Source organism: Canis lupus, chromosome 9 (assembly GCF_003254725.2).
Source record: "Canis lupus dingo isolate Sandy chromosome 9, ASM325472v2, whole genome shotgun sequence".
Classification (NCBI taxonomy): Eukaryota; Metazoa; Chordata; class Mammalia; order Carnivora; family Canidae; genus Canis; species Canis lupus.
In genome coordinates, this window is record NC_064251.1 from 60,625,150 (window position 1) to 60,649,666 (window position 24,517).

The window sequence follows — 24,517 nt, forward strand, 5'->3', positions numbered from 1 at the left end:
CTCCCGCCTGCTTGTGCTTGCGCTCTCTCTCTCTCTCTCACATACACACACACACACACACAAAATCTTAAAAAAAAAAAAAAAAGAGGATAATCTAAGTACAAGAAACAGAACTGGAAGGGGATGCCTGGGTGGGTCAATGGTTGAGCATCTGCCTTCAGCTCAGGGCATGATCCTGGGGTCCAGGATCGAGTCCCATGCTGGGCTCCCAGCATGGGGCCTGCTTCTTCCTCTGCCTCTCTCTGCCTCTCTCTCTCTCTCTCTCTCATGAATAAATAAATAAAATCTTAAAAAAAAAAAAAAAGAAACAACTGGAAGAAGTGAGGAAGTAAGTGGGAAAGGACATGGCGTGTGATCAGGAGATGCATGGGGAGCAGAGGAAAGGAGACACAAAAGGACTCTGGAAAAGAAAGCTGGGCCAGCTTAGGAAGGGTTTATGTGCCCAGCCTAGGAACTAGGACTTTTCCTGTCCTCTCCTACCCAGGACCCGTGTATGTGGCAAACACACTGCTTGGTGTACAATGTTGAGTGAAAGAGGTGCCATTCCTGCCCACACGAAGCTTATAGTCTAGTGGAAGAAGTGAACATTAATCAAATAATCACCCAGCAAAATGCCTCTGCAGTCAAAGTACCTAGATAAGACAGTAGCGTGATCCAGTGTGCATTTTAGAAATCTCAAAGAATTGAGGTAGTTAGAGGGAGGCAACCAGAAGGGACATAGAATTAAATCTCTGCCATGGCAGGCCAGCCTGTGCCAGGTAGTGGGATGGTGAGCAGGGACCAACTTGATTCCTTTCACTGGCAGAACAAAAAGGACTTGGGCAGTGTGAGAGGTCTATGGGGAGCTATGGATAATACCAACTTAAGAAAAAAACAGATGTGAGATACAGTCCAGGTGGGCTAATAATTGGACGTTTGGGCCATTTTGCGTTTGAAGTGTTAATGGGCCATCCAGGTGGGGATTGAGACATATGGTTTTGGAGCAAAGGACATACTAGCTATAATTTTATCATAGGTCATGGATGAGATGGCCTGAAGAGGGACATAATTGCCCTGTTGTGGTTCCTAGGATGGAAGCAGAACTTGCAGGCCACAGGGATGTGATGCTAGGTGGGCTTTAGTTTGTTATTACTAGCCCATCTCCCAGCTGTTCAGCAAGAAAGGTATAAATCATCATGCCAAAAAGTGTCAAATGTCCTGAAAAGTTCTTTTCCTAAGGAACCAATATGCTTTTTTGTCCTCACAGACAATGTGAAGTTTGCATGTTTCCCTTCTTGCTTTCACAGCCAGGAAGCTCAGAGCTAGTTTTGTAACTTTGTTTTAGAAACCATATAGGACCTGCATATCCAGGTTCTCTTTTCCCAAGTAAACGCATTTTATATATTTATGTATTCTTCAACTCTGTTTTTTTTTTTTCTCTCTCTCTCTCTTTGTTTTAGGTGTTCATGTAGGCTGCTTCAGATCCTTGTAAAATTAGGTGGGGCTTAACTGTATAAAAATAAGCACCACCCCCTAATCTTGGGGTACACCTTTTGTGAAATGTCTGCCCCATTGCTGAGCTAATACTGGCCAGATTTAAGCAGGAAGAACCCTTGGAATTCACAGCAGCCAGACATTGAATTTAATGCTCACGTAACTCGTTAAAAGAGGATAAAAGTACAGCTTCAAACATCTCCTTGTTTACCACCAAGTCTGTAAAGGGAGGGGTACCTTTAATTCACTTCAAGGTGTAAAAACCTGATCTTTAAGGATTGAGGAGACTCCACTGAAATTAAAGGCTTGTCTGAGGAGATGAGCACTCCAGATCCCTTCAAGAAAGTATCGAGGTGTTGACTACAAGGATGGGATGTGTCTTCGGCTTAGGCTGTTGTTTTCTTCACTCATAAAACGTAGTTTGGTAAAGGCAGGCCTCCTCATCAGACGGCGAAAGCACGTAGTTGACTGGATGGCAAATCTTGTTTTTGATCAGCCCTGATTTTTAATATAAATAATTATCTTAAAATTATAATTTGCTATTGGCCAAGAACACCGTTCAAATTGTGTTCCATGGCGAGTGCCTCAGGGACCAGGAAGGTGCTGGGGTTAGGGAGGAGACTGCCAGCCACCACCCCTGCCCCCGACTTCCCGCGGAGCAGCGGGTGCTTGTACCTAGCAGGGCTCCTTCTGCATAAGGTGCTACTTGAAGAAAGGATTCTTTTCAAGGTGAAAAGAAGTCTGGAAGTTCTCACATTGGAGGGCACATCCCACGAGCTCGATGTTGGGGTATGGCTGTGTCCTACGGAAGGGGCCGGGAGTGGGGTTCAGAATCTCAGCCTCTTACCAACTCTGGGACTTCGGAGGATGACTTTTCCCCCTCGGAAACTGCCTCCTCTTTCACAGAACAGAATGTCTGTGATGATAGTAGCCACTTTACCGGGTAAAAGAGGATTAAATAAACTAGATGGAGAAGCACCCTCTAACTGAGCCTAAGAGCTGACGGCCCTCACCCCATCTCCATTTCCCAGGAGGAGCCAATCACCTTCTGTGAAGAAGCCTTCGTATCCCACTATCGCTCCGGAGCCATGAGGCAGTTCCTGCAGAATGCCACCCAGCTGCAGCTCTTCAAACAGGTACCCTGCCTGCCCGAGGGCGGCCTGTGGCTGGCCCCCGACGGGCATTTTTGCAGCCACCTTACTGGGAGTCCGGAGCCTGCAGGCCTGCTGGGGGCCGGGCTCAACCCCAAGGGGCTTGGAGTCCGGGGAGGGGGATGGGCGCGGAGGGTGGTCAGCGACCCGACAGACCCTTCACAGTTCTACCGTTCAGATCTCCAAGTTATCATAAATGTGCAGCCAGTGTTTTAAAAACTTATTTTTAAAACAAAACAAAACAAAACAAACAGTTACCCCAGGCCGTTTCCTGTCTTGGGAGATGTGGTAGTTCTTCAGTCCTACATTAAGGTACTGAATGGTTTTCCCCGTTTCTTTGCACAAGCTGTTATGCTTTTGTTCTTTCTTTTTGTAGTTCATAGATGGTAGACTGGACCTTCTCAATTCTGGTGAAGGTTTCAGTGACGTTTTCGAAGAGGAGATCAGCATGGGCGAGTACGCTGGTGAGAAGCAGGTTCATTTTCCATTCTGTGCCCTAGGTTGTCACATGGGACTGGCATGTGCGTGGCAGGGAGTGGCAGTGGCTGCTTTTTTCCTTCAGTGGGGGTTGGAGAGAGACAGATTTCACTCTCAGCCTTGAAATGTTTGAGAAATGCCTCTGCCTTTTCTGATGAGACAGGTGCGCCTTGGCCTCTCTGAGATCCTCTGTCCTGGGGTCAGTCGCTTCCCCTGGTTGGCCAAAGTCTAGGGAAACGTAGTGGCCAGCATGCTGCAGCACAAAGCAACTGAGGCATTGAGTTAGGAGAGCCGGCTTCACACCAGGACCCTGCCTGCAGGAAAGCAATGAGAACTTGGTCCCGCCAGGTCACCTCTCCAGCTGAAGTGTCCCTGTCTGCCCTGAGGAGAACAGTGCCCACCTCAGGAGTCCTGTGGAGATTGGCTCAGAGAGGAAAAGGCTTGTGCAGCCATCGGGACAGATGCTGGCACAGGATTATGACTAAATAAGTGTTTTTCTTTAAAAGGTGAAAAATCATCACAGAGGGCCCAGTCTCCATAGACCATTAGGCCTGGAGGGATCATCCTGTCATTATTCAGAGGAGGCCAAGGAGGCCCAGAGAAGTGTTCGTGGTGGGCCCTGCTTCCCGAATCCCAATGTGGTTTTCTTTCCAAGTCCCAAAGCCTTAGTCTGTGGCAGTGAGGTCAAAACCAAATGCAAAATAATAATAATCGTGCTGTTGGCTCCCTCGCTGGTGGGCACGTGCTTGGTCTGGACTCAGCTTATGTAATCCAGCTGGTGGCCCATAAATTCATAGAGTCGGGCATAAAACCTCGTTGCTAGGCCCGACCAGCCTGTGCCTGCGTGGAGAGCGCAAACAACCAATACAACCAGTCCACAGCCAGGGACAGCGGGTCAGTGATAGGCATCTCTGGGACTCCCGCCATGTCCAGGGCCCTATAGAGTAAGAAACAGAGGACCGAGTTTTGCCCTCAAGGAGCTTTTACTGGTAGGAGAAAGAACTGCATAACTAAAGACAAATACAGATTGAACCAGTGCAGGAAAAGGAGCAGAAATAGGCTTTTATGCAGTTAGAATAGGACTCCACTAATCCTCACTCTGTAATGTGAGAGCTTCACAAAGGAGGCAACGCTCTCAGAGTTGAATATGAGTTCTGAGGAGAAGACAGGCTTTATAAAGTGTTGATAAACTAAGTCAAGTCATTCAGAGCTTTTAGAAAAGCTGCCCAATGATAGGACCTCCTTATCCCTCCAGACAAAATGAACAAGCTCCCCCAACAACTCCTCCTTTTTCTTTCCCTGTCGCTGCTCAAGTGTGCTGGGGCTGAGTGTGTCCAGCAGTTGGGGGGACACACAGCCCTGTGGTTCCTGACTTGGGGTGGCTCACAGAAGTTCAGAGAAAGTGGACTTCTTCTAACAGGAGTTACCTGTTTTTGAAGGCTGTTCAGAGGAAGGTGGGGGCGGGGGGGACAAAGAGGAAATGACGTCTGAGCCATTGGTTGACTCTCCTCGGCAGAGAGAGTAAGGAATGGTGGCCAGCAAGGGAAGCAGCCTTTCTGAGGGAATGGAGGGTGGAGGGGATGGAAGTACAGGGTGGAAAGGCCGAGGGGGTGATGGGACCAGGACAAGAAGACTGGAGAAGAGAATCAGGAGTGCTAAGGGGTCCCACCTGACCTCTACCCAGTTGGCAATGAGGAAGGAGAATTGGGGCTAGTATTCAGGGCACTAATAGGATTGGATCTCTGAGAAAGAAAACTTGTGGCAGCATCTCGCTGCTGCCTCCTGTGGGGAGTAGAGCATGGGAGCTTCCATGTCCTTCTCCAGACTGAACTCTTCAAATCCTGCTTGCTGTAAGCAGTTCAAGGAACTCCTAAGGGCGCATAACTTTAACCACTTCTCTAACTCCTCTTTTCCCAGGCAGCGATAAACTCTACCATCAGTGGCTCTCCACAGTCCGGGTAAGTGTGCACCCCCGCAGAGTCCCCCAGACCCCTCCTGAGCCTCCTGGCAGCCCTCCACTTCCCCTGCCACCTGCAAGGTGGTCTTTCAGTCCGGGGCCCTCCATTCTTTCAACAGAAGATGCTTCTGCTTGTAAAGCCAGGCCATCTGGTGCCAAGTGGAGGCTTGCGTGATGAGACCATCTAAGGCATCCCTCAGTGAGGGCAAAGAGAGCCAGGAGAAGCTTCCTCATCTCAGGAAGCTGGCCAAGGCCTGTTGAGTGGATGCTGTTATCCTAGAGCATTTCTGGGGAGACCAGTGTGATTGGGAAGTTTTCATAAGAAAATAAAAAATGCTGCTCTGCAGTGTTGTTCACAGCAAAGGCTCCTGGGACGATGGAGGACTTATCACTGAGGTTTTCACTGCCTCACTATTGTTATGAACAGTTTCTTGTATTGGAAGCTAGGTGCTAAGGTCTTCAGAAGCCACCAAAGAATTCAAATTCTTGCCTGTGCTTGGGTTTGTCAGTGTGCATGTACTGAAGGCGTCTTGTGTACCGGCCTCCTGTGTAACAGGGAGCAGGAGGACACAGTCCCTGCCCTGGGGGAGCTCCCTGTCTTCTTGGGAAGGTGCATGTAAATGGGCAACTCCAACATAATATGTTAAGTGTTCTCTCCTGCTTGTGGGCTGAGCGTACCACTGCCAAGGCAGGTCCCTTGGAAGTGGCTGCAGTTGGCCGAGAATAAGCAATTCCTCAATGAAAGAACTCTTTTGTTCTTCTTGTATGGCCAAACACTGCACTTGGCAGATCATAGACAAGCAATAAGGACTTGTTGATTGATTGGTAAAAGGAGTTTTAATACTCCAAAGGACCATTGAAATAGGATACTGAGTAATTTTGGAAAGCAGTGTGGAATAAATGAGTGGGTAAAAATTTCATACTGTCCTACAACATAGAATGCTTTCTAGGTCAGACTGCAATGTTTTTAATTAAAGCTCAAAATTCCTAATATGGGCTGTTACCAAAAATTGTGCTAAGAGTTAATCCCCATAATTATCTCACTGTATCTTATTCTTGTATATACCTACTTGATCCTGTCTCTCTCTTTGTTCAAATCAGTTAGAATCATCTTCCCAAACCACTACAAATCTGATTATTGATGCATCTGATTAAAAATCGTCTAGAGTATGGACTCCATATCCTGGCCCCTCATGCACTGACCCCATCCGGCCTTAGCCCCACTTGCGGTTCCTCCAGTGACTGCACTTTTTTAACATGTCCCTAGAATGTCCTTCCTGTCCCCCACAGTCTCCATGGACCAGGCCAAATGTTTCATCCTCTAATCCCTCCCCTGACCTTGCATACCAGGAGCTGCCTCTACACACAGCCAGTACAGCTGTCACGAGCTTTGGCTGCAACTGTTGACACTGGGGCGCCCCCCAGACTGGAAGCCTGTGAGGGCTAAGACCAGTCTCCCTGGGACTGAGTACCCCCCAAGGCTAACATAGGGTGTCTCTGCAATGAGCCCTTACAAGATGCCTAGAGCCTGTGTGCATCCTTTGTGTACTGGGCGAGCCGTCCCTCCTCCTCTTCTCCCCTGTTCTCCCAAAGAAACTGAACAAAGAAACTGGTATGTTGGATTTGTATGAAAGCCATGATTCCCGTTGATGGCTTCTCATTCTTTCCTTCCCTCAAGATATCGATGTTAAGGAAGGCAGCCTACCAGAGTGATTAAAAATAACAACACAGAAAACCACGGTGAGGAAAGAAAGGCACATGACCAAAGGTAGCCAAATAAACTCGATTTTCTTGAGAAGCCATAGATTACTATGGGGAAACTTTGCCTCAGAGAGCCCACGAAGAGCTTTTCTTCCAGCCAGCGGACGGGTGCCAAGCAAAACACTGGTTCCCCCTGCAGCTAGTTATCACTATCCTCATCCTCATCCTGCTCTCCCGGTACCCACCCAGGGCGATCCTGCCGTGGCCATAACTAATTGCCCAGGACCGGTTACTATCTAGGCCTGTTTCTCTAATTAAATTACACTCTTGGAATGTTGCTTAACTTGTTCAAAGAGAAGAGACTTCTGTTGGTGTTGGCCCACTCTATCTTCAGCCCGAATTGCTAATTGACGTTTTTTATTACAGAAAGGAAGCGGGGCAATTCTGAATACTGTAAAAACGAAGGCGAACCCGGCTATGAAGACTGTCTATAAGTTTGTGAGTACTGGTCTTGGTCTTGGGACCCGAACACATCTGTCCCTTAGCAGGATGAAACTCTCGAACATACCTGACCTATACTGCGGAGATGATTCAAGAGCCACCGTGTTGTTTCCTAAAGCTTCCAGGGCTCCTAGAGTTACTTAGTAGTTGATTATTTTGTGACCAGGTCAGAGATGCTTTTCATTTTAAACCGTTTCTGCTCACAGCTGCTGCAGTCAAGAAATGGGAAGCCACTGGTTTTAGCTTTTAATAAGATGTCGACGGGGGTGGCTAGAATGCTGGCTGCTCTTGCCTGTGTCCCTGACACCTGGAGGTGTGGTCTACCGGGTGTTATGGTAAACCCTTTCCTATGGGGATCCCCATTATCATGTCAAAATAAAGCCGCTCCTTTGCTGGTTACTGAGGAGTGCTCATGGTGGGGCACACTCCCTAATTGTCCCAAATCCTTCATCATCTCTCTCACCACTGCCCTATAGGACGTGCATTGTTTGTGAGACTCATGCCTACAGCAGAGAGAAAATAGGAGAACACGTCAGCTCCTGATCCGATGTTCCATCTCTTACAAGTATTTTTTTTTTTCTCATGGTTTCTCTTGCTTGCTAATTTGACATGAGCCACTTAACTGGAGTGGTTTTGTTTTATTTCCATTTTTAATTTTGTTAGTCCTTTCTGTGCTTAAATTGTAGCTATTTTAACCAGGCGGGTGGCTGCCAGCAGAACCATACAGGTCTAAAATGACAGAAAATAAAAGCCAGGGTGTGTGCCGAAGTGAGATTTAAGAAACGGCGCTAGGGAAGCCCAGCGATGTGTCTGCTCAAGCCAGTCAGCCCAGGCAGAAAATTGGTCCTGAGGCCCTGCCCTGGTGAAATGTAATAGATATTCAGATTCTTGCAGCCACAAAAGCTGCTGCTCTATCTACACTTACTGGTGGCTGTCACCAGGCTGCTGAGATAAATAATTATAGAGAGCAGAAGAAGGCCTTCGGAAAGGGGGGAGGGGGGTACTCAGTGCCATCAAAATGCAGAAAATAAAATCTCCATAGCCTCTTTAAGGGATTTTTTTTTTAACCTCTTAACATTGTATTTGTTTTCATAGCCATTATGTTTTCGACTTGATGATCCCATTTTTCCTTCTCTTTTTTAGTAATCAGAGAAGGTGATTCGCAACGGATTGAAATCAAGCGTAGTCCCTGCTGGAAACAGAGAGAGAATCTTAACTTAAATTAATTTTTCATGCAGGCAAAAGATCATGCAAAAATGGGAATAAAAGAGGTGAAAAACCGCTTGAAGCAAAAGGTACTTGAAGTTCTTATTCAAAATGTATAAGCACCGTGTATGAAACGCGTGGCCACAAAAAAAGTATGATGTGATCAATAGAGGGCTGTTTGATACAGTGTTGTTAGCACACTTCAAAATGCATTACCAGCTGTCCGGGAGTTTTCACACTGTTATAAATATTCACAGATAAAAAACTGTCTTCAAATAACATTAAGACTGGCTTAAATCCACAAAGGCAAGCGAGTTCAGAGTTACCACTGTCAGTCTGCCCCTTGCCCAGCCTACCAGGCCTGGGGTTCATGAGGCTCTCTAGAAACTGGCTCGGCCTCCCCATCAGGGCCCCTCTCCCTCCCACAGCTGACCTCTGCCCTGGGGCTGCTTGTAACCAAAACCAAGAAGCCTCTCCAAGGTAATGACCTCCGTGGTTCCAGCATGCACATGGCCACCACGCAGACACAAAGCACAAAGGGTGGGTTTCAGGAGGACACCACAGGCTCCCCTCACAGTGGCAGGTTAACCTAGAGGAGCCTAGCAGTTCCCGTGTAAGACTCTTGGGCAGCGGGGAGAGGGCTCTGTCTTCTTGGACCATCAGTAAGATGGTGTGAAATCCTATAGGCTACTTGCTGACCAAGACTCCCTTGCCTCATTCTCTAGCCTTGTATAGGGAGGTTAACATAGCGGAGGGTGTTTTTATATTATGGTGAATGTCATCATTATCAGGGTTCCACACTTCGATGACCACTTCCTAACGACGGTTATGTCTAAGCCTTAGGAACAACCCTGGGGGGTATTATTCCCATTTCATGTGTAAAGAGACTAGACTGTGGTTCAGGGAGGCGCTTGACGGGATGAGCCGTGGGTGTTATACTATATGTTGGCAAATCGAGCTCCAATAAAAAAATATACAAAAAAATAGACTGTGGTTCAGAGGTAAAGGAATTTGCCCAAGGTCATGCTGTTGGAGCTTACAGAGCCTGGATGGGGTTCTAGACTCATCCATTCCCAGTGTCTGTGCTCTTACCACAACAGCGTTTCATATTTCCTTCCTGAAACAAGTGTTTGCTTTCCAAAAGATGTTTGGGAGCACTTCTATCATTATTCCACACCCCCAAAATGTGCAACTCTAACAAGGCCTTTGTCTATCTCGGCAGTTTTTTTAAAAATTGAAAGCAGTTTTAATTTTATGAAGTCAGAAAGGACCTCTAATTAACTTGAAATGGTCAAAGGAATTGATTCCTTTCTTTTAATTGCAAAATAATTTGTTCCGACTAAGCACTTAAGTTCCTAGTTTCAGCTGAGAGTGAATTTTTAACAGCTGAGATTCAAGTCTCAAAATAAAAATCCTGTCCTGTAAATCCAGGTGGACCTTCACTGTGATCTGTTGTGCCCTGCCAGAGGCTGGCAGGTGGAATTCTTTACCTGGATGTTAAGTCTGATACATACTTTTTTATCTCTTACCCCAGTCACATGTAACTGAATTGGATAAAATAGAGAGAGGCAGGAAGAGGGTAGTTCTCTCACCAAATTTTCCCTCCTTGATGACCTGATCGTAGGCTCAGCTGGTATTAAAATATTCCTTGAAGTAAGTAAAGAAAGGGGTCCCTCCTCAGGCGGAGGACAGATGCTCCTCATTGGTTCGATCTGCTCTCTGTGAGCCATCCCCTCCCTCCTGGTATGGGGAAGAATTGGGCCTTATGAAAATCCCCTTTTTATGATACGTAACATTTCTGCAAATAACCAGTTAAGCTCCAGTTTTTTGATGTTGTTCAAAGGTTCACTTAAACAATCTAGATCACTCTCCTTCCACGCCACCTCCCCTCCCTTTCCTTGATAGTATCTAAAGCAGATTTTTCCCTCCCCTGCTCCTCTTCCCCCTGCCAGTCTTTTCAAGAATAGCTTCAGGAGATAATGTTCTATAGAAAGTGTCAGTACATTTCAGGTGACACAAATGGTGAAGGCATTTTATAGAAATGTGGCTTGTCACCATTGGACTGTTGACAGATCTATTAGTGCACCTTTTTCAATTTTCACTTTTCCCCCCTTCGGTCGTACAGATTTCTACAGACTTGATATTTTGCAGTTGTTCTTGGAAGAGCTATTTTGTAATTGAAACTCCAGCATTGTTCAGTGCAGACAGGACTTGGTCTTCAGCGGTGCTCTCCTGCTCCCTTTCTTGAGCTAATTTAGGATTTGGCTCCATCTGACCTCTCTCACTGCAGTAGAAAATATTTCCTTGGCTTTTTTGTTCCCCTCCCCTCCGCTGCCCCCCTCCCCTTCACATGGCAACATATCTGTGTGGCTCCCCAGATGTGTCTAATACAGACATCTCAAGTTTGGTTTCTGCTATGAAATTGAGGCAGTTCCCAACAAAGATCCAATTTTCAAATGTACTGGGTTGCCACCTGGCCTCCTCTAACTCTGCATAGTAATGGTGACCTCGCAGATATAATCAAGAACCCAATCTTGCCCTCTGCGCTCTCGCCTTGGGTTTGAATTGCAAATAGAAAATGTGGGCCCGACCTGCAGAGAGGTCACCATGGTGTGTGGAGGGTCCAGCTCTAATATGACTGAGCAGGGCCCCTTTTCCATCCCTTGTTCATTTGTGCAGCAGATTTTCAAAGCATCTGAAAGGGGAGCTTCCAGGGTATCCATGTGACCATTGGCAAATAATTGTTAATAGATACTATAGTGTGGCTTTATTCCATACCTGCTCTGCTTCAGCCCCACAACAAAAAAAAAAAGAAGGATGGATAACATATTTCTCTGGATGAATGTGGCAAGGTGGTCAAGTTCTTCCTTAGCTCAGCCTCCTTTGAAGCCTGACTTGCTCAAAATTAGGAAGAAGAAATGGCCAAGATGCTCCCCAGCCACTGCTTTCTACAGGGAGGACGAGGACGTAGTGCTTTCCTCTAGAGCATCTCCCTGCCGGACCTGGTGTGTAGGAGAATGCTGTGTGGCCGGGCTCGTGGCTGTCAACACACTGCATTCTCTAGCGGCACCATGCAAGGCTGGCATCAGAGTGCCCTGTTTGAAAGACGGTGGCCTCACACATGCTCCTTCTCGCCTGCAAGGAACATTAAAATGCTCACATAAGGATGTCATTTTTTTTGTCCGTTGGGAAACCCTTGGAAAATTCTTTTTTTTCTTCAGTATCAGAATGGTTGAATCAAATGGGCCCATTTCACAGCCCCCCTTTTAAAGTTTCTAGATCTTTGATCTTGGAAAGATAAATCAAGCTTGTCGACATAGAGTTTGTGACAAAGAGGAGCAAGTTCACAGTCAGGTCAGCAAAGCCTCGAGTCTCTGGCCCAACATTTCCTAGCATATTAAAGAGAGTAAGCGTGTGTGGGACAGGGAGATATAGGTGGACTCCCGTAGAACAGACATTTTCACACCTTATCACACAACTGTCAGCTCCCTGTCTCCAACACATTAAAATACACTGCAGCCTCAATCACAGAAATTCCAACTTTGGATATTGTTTTGATATCAATATTCATATTTGAATTTGCATTTGCTGTGGTGTGAAGTAGACTGCAAAAGAAGGGCCCTGCACAAATCTGAAAATGGAGACCAGCGAGACCAGGAATCTGAGTCAGAGATGTGAAGGGCCCTGCCTCATACCCACAGGGGCCTCTGAACGCCTGACATTGTGGTGTGGTATTTGGGTGTCTGAGGTAGATGAGCTGGGTTTAGTGCTGGTTGCATAGGATATTAACTGTGTGACCTTGAGTTACTTACTAGACCTCTCTGAACCTGGTTGTTTTTTTTTGTTTTTTTGTTTTTTTTTTCATTTATAATGAGCGGAAGGATCGACTTTTGCCAGATTGTTGTAAGGATTAGAAGAGATAATGGCTTTCAACGGCAACACCTAGTAGCCACTCACTCAGTGGGACTTTCAATCCTGTTCTTTCCTCATATCCCACATCCAGAGCAGCTAATCTGTCCAGATACTCACTTGTACATACCCTGAGAGCGTGGCTGGCATGGGATCACCTCCCTTTTGGTCATCCACACAGCCACCAGAGCAATTTTTCTAGAACACAGCACTGACTGAATCATTCTCTTGATTAAAGCCTTTCAAATCTTCCTCTACCTCAGCCAGAGGGAGTCTTAGAATGCCCCAGCTGCTGAGCCACATGCCCTTCTTAACCAGGTCGTGCTTTCTACATACACCCAGGCCTGGAAAACTCCACCTGCACCTCTGCCCCATGCAGTCATATCCTAGGCTCCTTCTGGGTCAGCCTCCTTCCTTCCCTAGGTTTCTGCCTCCTGAATTCCCAGAGGTACTCTGTCCAGCGCCTTACTGCACACTGTCCTGTCTCTTCCGCAGACAGGTGGAGGTTAGACCCCAGTCATGATTTTGGATTCCAGCAAACTCTTAGGGAAGGTGACAGGAACCGAACTATTTTCTGAACTCCTTTCCGACTCCAAGAGATGGGAACTGGTTGGGCCCCAGGGCTCCTGGTAAAAGGTCTGTGACCCTCTGGTGGCCTCTGATCTGTAGTCCTGGCTAGTGCCTCCCTCCTGTCAACTTCTTGGTTTTGCATTTTCAAAATGACATTTCGACAGTCTTTTTTTTTTTTTCTTTCTGTTTACAAACAAAAAACATGTTTATTGGAGACAATTCAACAAATCAGGCAAGCAAAAAAAAAAAAAATTGATCTCGTCTTATAACCTGCATTTTCACTTACTATATTCCGAGCATCTCTCAGACCACTGAATGTTTCTTCTGCATGTCATTGTTTTAAGTGGCCGCAGAAAATTTTGTCTGATGGGCATATATACATTTACTAGTCCCTTTCTTGAATACTTGTTAGGTCTAGGTTTTTTCTAGGCAGGTATTCTCGTAGGTAAAACCTTGCAGAAATTCTTAATTATTTGATTAGGATAAATGTCTAGGAATGCAATTAATCAGCCAAAGAGCATACACTTCTTTTAGGGTTTGATATAAATTACCAATTTGTATTCCCTCCAGAAGGGTATGAGAGTGCCTGTTTTCCCAAACCCTTTGCTGAACAGTCTCTCAGTTCCTCCTGAGACCACAGTTTTCTTTAATCACGGGATCTCTACTATGTGCGAGATCTCTGCCGGTAGATACAGTAGAGGATGTGAGTTGGCCCTATTTCTTTCTTGCCTAGGGCTCCTCCCTCTCTGCTGTCTCTGGGAGGGAGCAGTTGCCCTTCCCCAGCTACAGGCAACAGTGAAGAAGTTAATAAATTGGTGGGGCAAGCCACGGGACCTTGTGAGAAGTCTTTTGCACTTCGGGATCTTCTAACTGGAAAAAAAAAAAAATAACATGCAGCACTATTTTTTGATGCACATTTGTGTATTGGACACATTTGTCTTCCAAATGTTCAACTCCATTTACGAAGACTTATCGGAGAGTATGTACTATATATTCAGGGCTCTGGGGCAGAGAACCCAAATGCCAAGGAATTGGCAGTCTTTAGAGAGGAGAAGAAAAGTAAGTGCAAAGAGACCATAAGGGGTGGCAGTTTAGTGTCAGTGTACCAGAGGGGGCGATCATACCTGATGTCTGTTGAACACCTTCTCAACTCAGAATACCTTCATGTATGCTGCTGTTTGGGGTTGATATTGGTATAAATGCCAGAAATCACATAGCTCTTGGTCTCGCCACTTTCTAGTTGTGTGGCTTTGGGTGAGTTGCCCTCTTTGAGCCTCGTTTCCAAACCTATAAAAGAGCGATAATCTTGTTTACCTTGTGGTTGCTGTGGAAACGAAGTGTGGTGTGGAAAGTCAAGGGTCTGGAAAAGTGCCTGCCAGTAGTAGGCACTCAACACAGTGAAGGGAAGCTCTTTTTTGAGATGGTGCTCTTTCCATTTTGCAGAAGATATGGATCTAAGGTTCGGTCTGTGCAGGACCATAACCGTTTTCAAGCTCCCTCATCTTTCATCTCCTTTAATTCATTCTCCCCGTAGCTTTGAAGTTCACCAAGCAGGTGGCGGTCTCCCCGTTGTAAAAATAAAGAAACAGGTACAGAAAGGTTGGAAAAAATCAACTAGTTAATGGTAAAAACAAAACTTAGAAGACAGCATTTCCTTATAAGCTTAAACCAAAACACTTCCCAAAACTACCACATACATTTTTTTAAATAGCTATCATCTTAGAGTTTTTATTACTTTCAGTATTTTCTTACCATGTAACCTTACTGCTCCATTTCTTTATTTTTTTCAGCCAGTCACTCATACACACGTGTCGACGTGCCATATTTTTCCTGAACTAAAAGTAGATTCTTTTTCTTTTTCTTTTTTTCTTTTTCTTTTTCTTTTCTTTCTTTTCTTTTTTTTTTTTTTTTTTTTTTTTTTAACTGTTTGGCTTTACCCAGCCTTTGTGTCTGTCTTCCCAGTAACCCCACCTGGATCCAGAATGCCCCCTTTGCCCTTTGTTACTTTCTGGCGCAGACGGAGCCCCTCCCCTTCTTTGTTCCACTTGACCTGAGCACCTTAGGGCAGCCCCTTTTCCAAAAGAGTCATTTCTAATTGGCTGTCGGCAGCCTCTCATCACACAGCCTCAGCCAGCCTAGGACTTGGGGGCCACTTAATGTAAACTCTTCCTGCAAAACCTAGAGGGCATCGCCTCCCTGTGCTTTTACCAAGCAGAGCCAGAAACTGCAGCTGGGTGTGTGGGGTTGAATATAGCGAGATCTCTACAGTTTATTATAATAAAGTTTATACCTTATTAGTAGGCATTCTGTTATTATTGAGTGCTGTACATAGTACATTATTGAGTAATAATGTTCTGGACACACTTAGGCCACTTTATCTCCTTTACTCCTTACAGCTAGTATATCCACATTTTATAGACGAGGAGACAGAGATTAACAAATGTTACATGTATTTCTTCCTTAATGCATTATTATCCAATAAGGGATCACATTCCTCCATTTGCCACCATTCTTTTTTATTTGGCTACGTTGAAAGCAACCAGTTGTCAAGTCTTTTGTGTGCAGAATTTAAATGGCTACTAAAGGTGTGTGTCTTGTAGACCAAAATACATCTTTGTTTTTGCAATGAAAAGAATCGGAGGGTTTTTTTATTATTTCATTCTGACTGGGAGTTATTTTTACTTGGTAAAAAGAAAATTATTATTATTTAAATGTTTATTTGTACATTTATTCATTGCCTTGCTCCAATAAAAATCTAAGCAACTTTTACAACTTGAGTAAGACACGTGGTCCATACAGCACAAGCGGGCACCAGCCAAGTCCCAAGGAACCAAAGGAAGAGTTATCTGCCTTTTGCACATTGGAGTTTTTCTTTTCTTTATACTTTGACTCCATTCAACAGAAGCCCAAATTAAATGTAAATTTCTGAATTTAAATATGTTACTTTGGTTCCCTAAATATTCTCCAGGTTATAAAATCCTACCTCAAACTTGGGTCTCCTCATTCTCTGCCAGAAAAGGGAAGGCACAAACACCTCGTTTTCACAAATAGTAACGTCATCAATAAGCAAGCGTGAAAGTGTCCACACTCACAAATAACAAAGTATGCAAATTAAAACAACAATGAGGTCTAATTTTACACCTCCTAAATTAGCAATACATTTTTAAAATGAAAAGGCTAACAAGTACCATGAAACTGATAACTCACCCATTGTCGGTAGTTGGTGTAAATTGGAAAGCAATTTGGTAGAATGAATAAAAAGGCTTAAAGTGTTTATATCTTTTGACCTAGTAATTTCATTCCTAGGGACTTCTATAAAAGAAATAATCCAAAAGAAAAAAAATTGCAATGCTTATCACAATGGTGTCTAGAAAGGAAAGGAAAAGAAAAGAAAAGAAAAGAAAAGAAAAGAAAAGAAAAGAAAAGAAAAGAAAAGAAAAGAACCTAAATGCCCAATAGTAATAGAGTGGTTTATTAAATTATTATATATCCACTCAATAAAATATTATGCATCTATTAAAATTATCATTAAAATGACTGTAGCACCATAGAGAGTCTTATAGTAGGAAGAAATAGAATGTAAAATTATGCATGAGCTGTGATTGCAAGTAATTTTTAAATGTCTGCATGTGGACAAAGTGAATATGTAAAAATGGAAATAGCTGTGTAAGGTAGTAGAATAAAAAGATTTTTTCCCCACTATTATGAATTATTGTTGTCTTTGCAATTTAATGTGTATGATTTTGGCTTCTCCTGTCTTTAAAAGTCAAAGAGCCAAGTTACCCTTCTGCTTCCAGGAGAATAGGCTCTGAACCTCCCAGAGGGTGTTCCATAGCAGGCCCTTGAGCTGTGGGGTTGGAGGGAACAGCTGCTCACAGCAGGTGCTGTGACCCCAACGCCAACCCCCACTGGCTTCTCCCCACAGGATATCACCGAGAATGGCTGTGCCCCCACCATGGAAGAGCAGCTGCCAAAGACCGTGCCGTCCCCACTGGTGGAGGCCAATCACCCTAAGCTCCGAGAAGACCGAAGGCCGATCACAGTCCACTTCGGACAGGTATGTACCCAGGCCCTTGGACTAGTCTTGCTTTGTTGCTTGTTTTTTGTAGTTTTTTTAGCAGAAGCTAGAGCACTGTGGCAGACAGACTTTTCATTTCCACTGTCTTTGGCAAATCCCCTCTTTGGAGCTTTGCACACCTTTGAATGTTTATTCGGTACAAACGTGTGTTTACGTGTTTGAAGGGGAGTTTTCAGAAATTTTGAGGAGACAGCATGGCTCTGGTCATACAGTAGCTCAACTCTTGAATGAAGTCATTAAATGCGGCTGCCGCCTCCCCCACTCCAAGGCACTCTGTTGAAGGTGCCTCCTTTAGCTAAGCATCTCATTAGAACACTTTAGCATCCCAGGCCCTTCTTTGCACCTTCAAATAAAAGGCAACAAGCGAAGTCTTAAAAAAAAATCAATTAGGAGTTCTTTATTAATGTACTTCCTGCAAATCAATATCAGGAGTCATGCTTCTTAGAGGAAACCCCTGTGCTACTATTCCAGAGATCTGATTCTTTCACCAACTATTTCTGATGACCTGAGCATTTGAAAAATTGTCTATTTGTTTATTCCCCCCCCTTAAGTAAAACATTGTATTCCGTATAGAAACTGAATTTTTCAATCTATTTCCAAGCAGTGGGTTTTATTTTCAGCTGAAAAAGATTGTACACGCTCCCCTTAATTTCTCTTAAACCTACTCTCTTGATGAGCAAAAGTCATAATTATTTGGTTTGTGAAAAATGGCCATGAGCAAGATGTGCTGTGACAAGAATTTGCAAGGTTACTTATTTTTAAATCACTTGATTTCTTTAGCCATTGATTGGATGGAACATGACTAAAATAGCCTTTATGATTTTACCTTAAGTATAACGGCTGTTTCATCACATATAGGATCTAGAAACGTACATTTTAAATGCCCTGTTTTTAACAGATATTTATCCAAGTGCCTACTTTGTACCAGCATTGAGCTATCCAGAAATAGAGGAGAATTAATGAAATGGTTGCTGTGGGTTATTCTGGTAAGGGGTGACACTATTGACACATAAGAATCTTCCTCCATAATCAGTATTTTCAGATAATACATTCATACATCTTAAACTTCAAGAGGTTGGTCCCTTTTTCTGATTTTACACTTCAAAGGGATGTTCTAAAAACTGAAATGTAGCGCAAGAAGGGAGCGTTCTTGGGCCAGTGCTCACTTGGGGAGTACTCATCTTCAGATTATGTTGTGTTTGCACCCCTGAAGAGCTGCGTCCTCTGGGGCTCGGGCCCTGTTGGAGAAACCTGCACCCCAGTTCCCTGGCGGTGTTTGCTGAAAGCACAGCCCCCGTGGTAGCCAGCGTGGCATTCCAGAGCCAGCTTCCTGCTTTCCTTTGTCCTCATTCCTGCACACACTAACCTTCCCATGAAAAGAGCCCCTCGCTGGAGTTTGAAGCCCATTACAGAGAAAGAGGGGGCGGGGGAGAGGGATTTCATGGTGTTAAACATTCCATTTTCAAAACACAAAAAAGGAGGCCCTATTTGAAATGGAGAAAAACCTTCTTTCCATTTCAGCAAGAAGTAAAGATGCTTTAATGTCATTCCCAGCTAAATGCAGAATAAGAGTGTGTGTGTGTGTGTCTGTGCGCGCGCGCGCACGTGCACGCGCACACATGCACGGGTGGGAGATAAACAATTAAAAAAGCCACCCCAAACTCTGTTGAAATAAGAGCTGTCTGTGCCTTCACAGGTCTGTAAACTGGAGAGGATGAAAGTGGCTTTTTCTCTCCGTTTGTCACTTCCCTCACGTGGCTGCCAGCATTATGCAAGTGTACAGGAAGGCAGGATTTTTTTCTTTTTAATGCATGCATGCGGATTAAGGTCAAGCCCCAAGTATCAGCCATGCAGCAGGCTCTCCCTTACAGCTGCAGCCGCAGAGCCTACCCACAGCCACGAGATGCCTTAATTGAGACGTGCTGTCAAAGTGACAAACACATTTGCATACAGTCTACACTCTATTTATTTTCTCTGGAAAGGTCTACAGTCTGCTGTTGGTTGAACATTCTTAATCAGTTTGCTGTAAGTGAACTGCCAGCTAGCTCACTTGTGCTGGCCGCTTCTTCATTAGGTGACAGATTAGCTGCAGGGGGGATGGGCCAGGGAAACCACAGACACTTTCTTTTAACTCTTTCTGGCTTTGCCACATGCTGTTATTTGTTCAGGGCTTTTCCGGGGCGCCTGGTTTGACGGGCCAGTGACCAGAACCAACATTGTTTCTAGAGCACCTACTACTGGCAACAATGAGTTTGGGGGACTTTCTGTTCTCCAAGAAACAGTGTTTTGAGTTCCATTTCAAAAATTTTTGCCACACCCTCCTACCATCTGGGCTATTCTTTTACTTGCTGTTTCTCTTTAAAGAGACTTAGACCTGACATCCATACCAGCTTTAGCCTCATCCTAAGTAATGACATTGACAGCACCACAGGTCTGACCTATTAGTCCAGTGTTTTCCTAAGGTATATCCAAATAAGTCTTTTTTTTTAAAGTGTCAATCCATATAGCCCTTGAACTACTCATGTGACCCCAACAGTATCATTCTGTTTTGGGGAAGCATGTCATCAATGCTCTAGCCCTTTGAAGAAGGGGGACCCAGAGCTAGAACCCAGAGACCTGAGGGGACCTGGCCAGGGCCTCAGTGCCAGCGCAAATACCTAGGCCAATCCCAACTACAGAGCCCACTTCAGGGATTTCACCTGCTTGGTGCCTGTTAAAGCCAGTGTGTCCCAGCAAAGTAATTTGAACTAGCCACATAGTGACGTGAACCTCAGGCAAGATTTTTGCCTTGGGTTTGTACTTCTGTGGAGTGTGTTCTTTCAGAACACTTGGTTTTCTGGTGGGAACAGAGGCTGTGGAGGTGGTTATTACATTCAAGCAGTGCTCGTGGAGCCGGTCAGGGGACTTCCGCGGGGACACCAGGGGCGGGTGGCAGGGAGCCAGCGGAGGCCTCAGTGGAGTCCTCAGACACAGCTGTGCCAGGCGCTGGCCAGAGCCACCTCTGCCAGGGGAGAGAAGGTGCTCCTCCCTGCCCCTCTGTCTCTCTGCAGCTTCCTCCCCTGAGGCTATGACCATCCCTCCGTTTAATTATGCATCTGCTCATCCATATATTGAGACCTGCCATGTATTTTAAAAAAAAAAAAAAGTCCTTGTGGGGCGTAATGAGGGAGACAGACTAGCAAGTGGACAGTCCGACCCAGAGTGAGAAGAACAGAAGTGAGGTGAGCTCAGGGCCCCACGGGGGCAACCTCTTCACCCTGAGGGCCACTACCCACAGTCCCAAGTTGGGCCCCATAATTAAAAAATATTTTGTCAACAAACTGAACTCGCAAACAATTCATTTGTTTCCTAAAGCAGGCACATGTATCGCCACTCAGCACTCATGATAAGCCCTGTTGACGATTCCAAACGAGAGCAAAGTAAATGGGTTTTTAGTGAGCCTCTGCATCCTTTATCCTGTATGGTTTCTTAAAAGAGTTCAGAAACCTCAAACAACTTGAGAATGCCTGTTCCTACCTTGGAAAGTATTTAGGTTTAGAGAGGCTTTAAATAACTCTTCCCCGCACCGCACACCCCCCCCCCCCCCCCCCCCCCGCCAAGTTTGGAATAGTTGAGAAATAAGGCCCAGGAGATAGTCAAATGAGATAAAAATGCCAGCTTTTTTACTGATAAGGCTGAAAGGAGAATACTGTTTTAGACCTGAGGCCAGATGGGCTTGCTAAAACTTCACTTCAGAATTAAAAAGACTAGCGACTCCACGCAGGAGAAGGGGACGATTGCAGGCAGCAGCCAGCCGTGCCTGGGGACTGGATGCTCTGCAGGAGGGAGCCGCGAGGGTGCATGGAGCCTGGAGTATGCCTGGTTCTTTTCCCAAACCCAAACAAGCACTTTCTTCTCCCTGGCAAGAGTGAACAAGGGGGTACAGAGAGAAGCTTAGGATCCCCCCCATGCTCTTCTCCCCTGGGAAGGGGAGTGGACATGCCCCCCTCTCTGTAGATGTGGAGGGGCAAAGAAGCAGTGCCCTCCATTCACCCCTCAGCCAGAACATCCTGCCTTGACCCCTCCTTCAGGGAAATCCAGGGTAGCAACTCCAAGAAAACTGCTTTGCTCCCTGTGTCTAATAAAGTGCTTTCACATCTGTGCTTGTTTCACGGAGTCTTTACCAGCTGGTAAGGAAGAAAGCACGATACCTGCCGCCCAAACAAGGAAACAGATATAGAAGACGTGTGCTTGAACTTGTGGCTAATTCACACTGCACAACCAGTGGCACCTCTGCTTCTCGGCCCCCACCCTGGCTAGGGGGACCCAGCTGACCGTGGGAGCCCAGTGACTAGGCTCTAGTCCTATCTCCATGCTGGCAGTGCCAGGGGCCAGGCGTTCTCTGGAAGTGGGAAGACAGGGCTCCCCCAGGAACATCATGGTAAATCCATTCCAGGGCCCCCTTTGTGTGTTCCCTGCAAATGATTGATCCTGCAAACGGAATTATTGCCTGCCGTCCAATCTGGTAGCTTCCAAGAAGTACATTCTCCCAATTGAGGAAAGGTCTATAAATCTCTGTAATGCAAAGTTTGAAGAGCCAGATAAACCAAAGCCCAAACTAAGCACTCTCATGTCTTGCAGAGATCTGGGACAGAGGGCTTTGGCTACACACCCAGGAACAGCTTTTGGAATATGGTCGCCTGCTTGTCTGTGCATATGGAGAGCCCTGGCTTGACAAGCGCGAGCTGGGTCATGTAGTGCCAGTCTCACACTAGGCTGGAAAAGCTGCCCAGCCAGTAAATGCCTTCTCAGTACCCTTGGCTCCACGTGCCCTGAAAAACCCCTTCTGCCCCACTAAGCTTGGAAGTCACACACGATTTTCCAAACACCTCCAACAGATATCCCTGTGTTCTCCAAACATCTCAAACCACCACAAGCTTCCAGTCTGAACGTATACTCCCTGCCAAACTCTCTTCTCGTCCACGATCTCCACCTTAGTGAATGGCGCTGTTGTCTCTCTAGAAGCCTGGGTCCACTCACCCCCACCTCGCAGCCTTCTGGACGCTGCCCAGTCCCTCTCCTCTCCATGGCCTCCATCACAGCTTTGGTTCCACTGTGTTATCCCCTTAGCTGGACGGTTCCACAGACTCCCGGCTAGCCTCCGGCCTCCAGGCTTACCCCCACTCCATACCCCGCATGGCCTTGCAGGGTCTACTTGAGGCAACCACAAGAGGCCTTGTCACCTCCCTGCTGCTCCCACCTCCAAACATTCCCTCTTCATCCTCAGCAGGCACACGAGGCCCTTCATGTTCTACCTGTCTGCCCTCAGAGCAGCTCCCTTTTGTAAATCCAATCCTCCGACTCCTTTGGGAAGAGTTAGCTGCTCCTGTCTTTCTGCTACCCTTAGAACTTGGCACACACAATGCGTCTCTCACAGCCTTATAACTATTTCTTTAATGCTTGTCCTCCCCTGTGGGAATATGAGCCTCTGGAAAGTCTACCACAAGACCTGGCACTGAACTGGCAGCCAATAAACATCTTAAGGCTTTATTATTGATGTGAATTTTTAAATTGATTAATAATTGATTATTATTTAAGGTCTCAGCTGTGTGTCCAGCCAGTTATTTGGTTTTATTTCATTTGCTACGCTTATAATTCTGTTCATGTGAAGAAGAAAAATGAATACTCCATTAGTGGCAAAAAACTACTTCCAAATCACTTTCCATAAATAAGGGTTTTATTTCCAAGTAGAGAAACAGCTTTGTATTATAGGAATCTAGATCCTCTTATTTCGTGTTTTTATGAACTCCCAAGGTCTAATCCTATATGCCTGGAAAGGAAGGAAGGGCTAAGAAACAGAGTACTGGGATACCCCCTGTCCCCAGGATGGGCTGACCTAGGGAGCAGAAGAGTGAGGGAGAGAGAGCAGGCAAGGGAAGGAAAAGCCTGGCATCCCTTGAATTATATCATATAAAGCAAAGATCTTGTCTATAAAAGAGATGAAGCTGCATGAGCAAAAGCAAAGTATGAACTTAACTTGGATTATGGTAGTGTTTTTTGTTTGTTTGTTTTAAGCTTTAAAGACATTCTTGGGGAAGTTGGCAGATTTGAAGATGGATGAGGATGTTAGTCCATACAATGCAATTATTATTAATATTGTGGTTTGTTGGGGGGAGCTTGTCTTTCTTCCTAGGGAATGCACACTGCAACATTTAGGGGCAAAGTACCAGGACCTCCGAAACTTGCTCTCAAGCGGTGTGGTCCCAGTAATATGCATGGGCGCACACACGTACGTACCTTCCATTCATGGAGGCAGAAAAAGCAAACACACAGCCCCCGTCCCCCACAAAAATGTAACTACTGAAAAGGCAGGTGCTGATCAGTTGCTGGGGGGGCGACGTGGGAGAGATGACAAAGCACAGACTCCAGTATCGGGCAGCTGTGGAATTACGTTTCAGCCGTGCTACCATCCAGCGGTTACTGACCTCAGTGAGATCAGTTTCCCATCTTGGGAGTGGGTATAGCAGTGCCCTGGTCATAAGTTGTCATAAGGGTTCAGTGAGTCTGTTCAGCTAAGTGCTGCACATGGGCCCTCAGTAAATATGTCAGTGTCTCAGAGGGTGGGGTGGACAGCTGTGGGCCATCTCCTGGTGCAGCCACCACAGCCAGCCTGGCAGCCTGGCACGCAGCTGTCCTCGTGGCTCTCAGGATGCACACCCCTCAGGGGCAGCCGACCTACCACCTATGCACTGGCAACTGACCTGCATCCCCAGCACTCTCGGTGGGAAAGCCAACCCCCAACTGAGCAGGGCTTGCACCACGGAGCAGAGGGCAAGGGGCTGACAGCATGGCCAGGAGATAGCGCTGGAAGGAGTAGGTGCCCGTGCTCCTGGCTGACAGGATGGTGAACAGAGGAACCCGTGGGCAGGTTGGGGTAGCAGATATGAGGAGCTGGCAAGCATCGTGGTCTGCGGTCCAGAGCCATTTTCTTGGTCTAATTCGTTAGCCACGCTTTCACAGTCCACAGAATAGAGTCCTTGCCTGCTAGTCTTTCAAACCCTGTTACTTCCAAGTCCTCTTTCCCCTTTTCCATCACCCCTCTTTCTGCTCTCTCAGCCATGTCTGTGTGTGCGAAGGCAGATGCTACTGTGGTGGTCCCCCGAGTCCAGCCCCTCTGGCTCCAATCCAGGTTTTGTGCCAGCAGCAGTGTGACCACAGGCTCTTCTGCCTTCAGTCCTGGTGGAGTGGCTGTCCAGAAGTTGTTAGGACTCATTCTCTGCCATTCCAAAGGCAGCAAAGTCCCTAAATTGCCGGTGAGCTTGTCAGGTGTGCCTGGAGAGGGTGACTGGCGGGCCTGTCTTTGCAGGTGGACTCACTTTTTCAGAGCCCAGGCTAGCCCAGAGACAGCTTTCCAATGGAAGGTTAACAAGGCCAGGGTTTTCTCCTCTGAGCCCACGTGTTCGATTTGGGAGGGAATCATGCCAATCAAAGAGCTCAGATTCTGGAAATTCATAA

General features: G+C 46.0%; 1 protein-coding gene across 18 annotated transcripts in view; it reads left to right on the top strand.

The window, feature by feature from the left end:
* The window catches only part of DENND1A (DENN domain containing 1A), a 539,854-nt gene that overhangs the window by 470,647 nt on the left and 44,690 nt on the right, over positions 1-24,517 (top strand). For all 18 annotated transcript variants that reach the window (XM_049114466.1, XM_025475080.3, XM_025475091.3 and 15 more), the window contains 6 exons: positions 2,505-2,609; positions 3,001-3,088; positions 5,019-5,059; positions 7,186-7,257; positions 8,499-8,555; positions 16,871-17,002. In XM_049114466.1, coding sequence (XP_048970423.1) covers positions 2,505-2,609; positions 3,001-3,088; positions 5,019-5,059; positions 7,186-7,257; positions 8,499-8,555; positions 16,871-17,002 — 495 coding nt within the window. The remainder of the gene's footprint in view (positions 1-2,504; positions 2,610-3,000; positions 3,089-5,018; positions 5,060-7,185; positions 7,258-8,498; positions 8,556-16,870; positions 17,003-24,517) is intronic.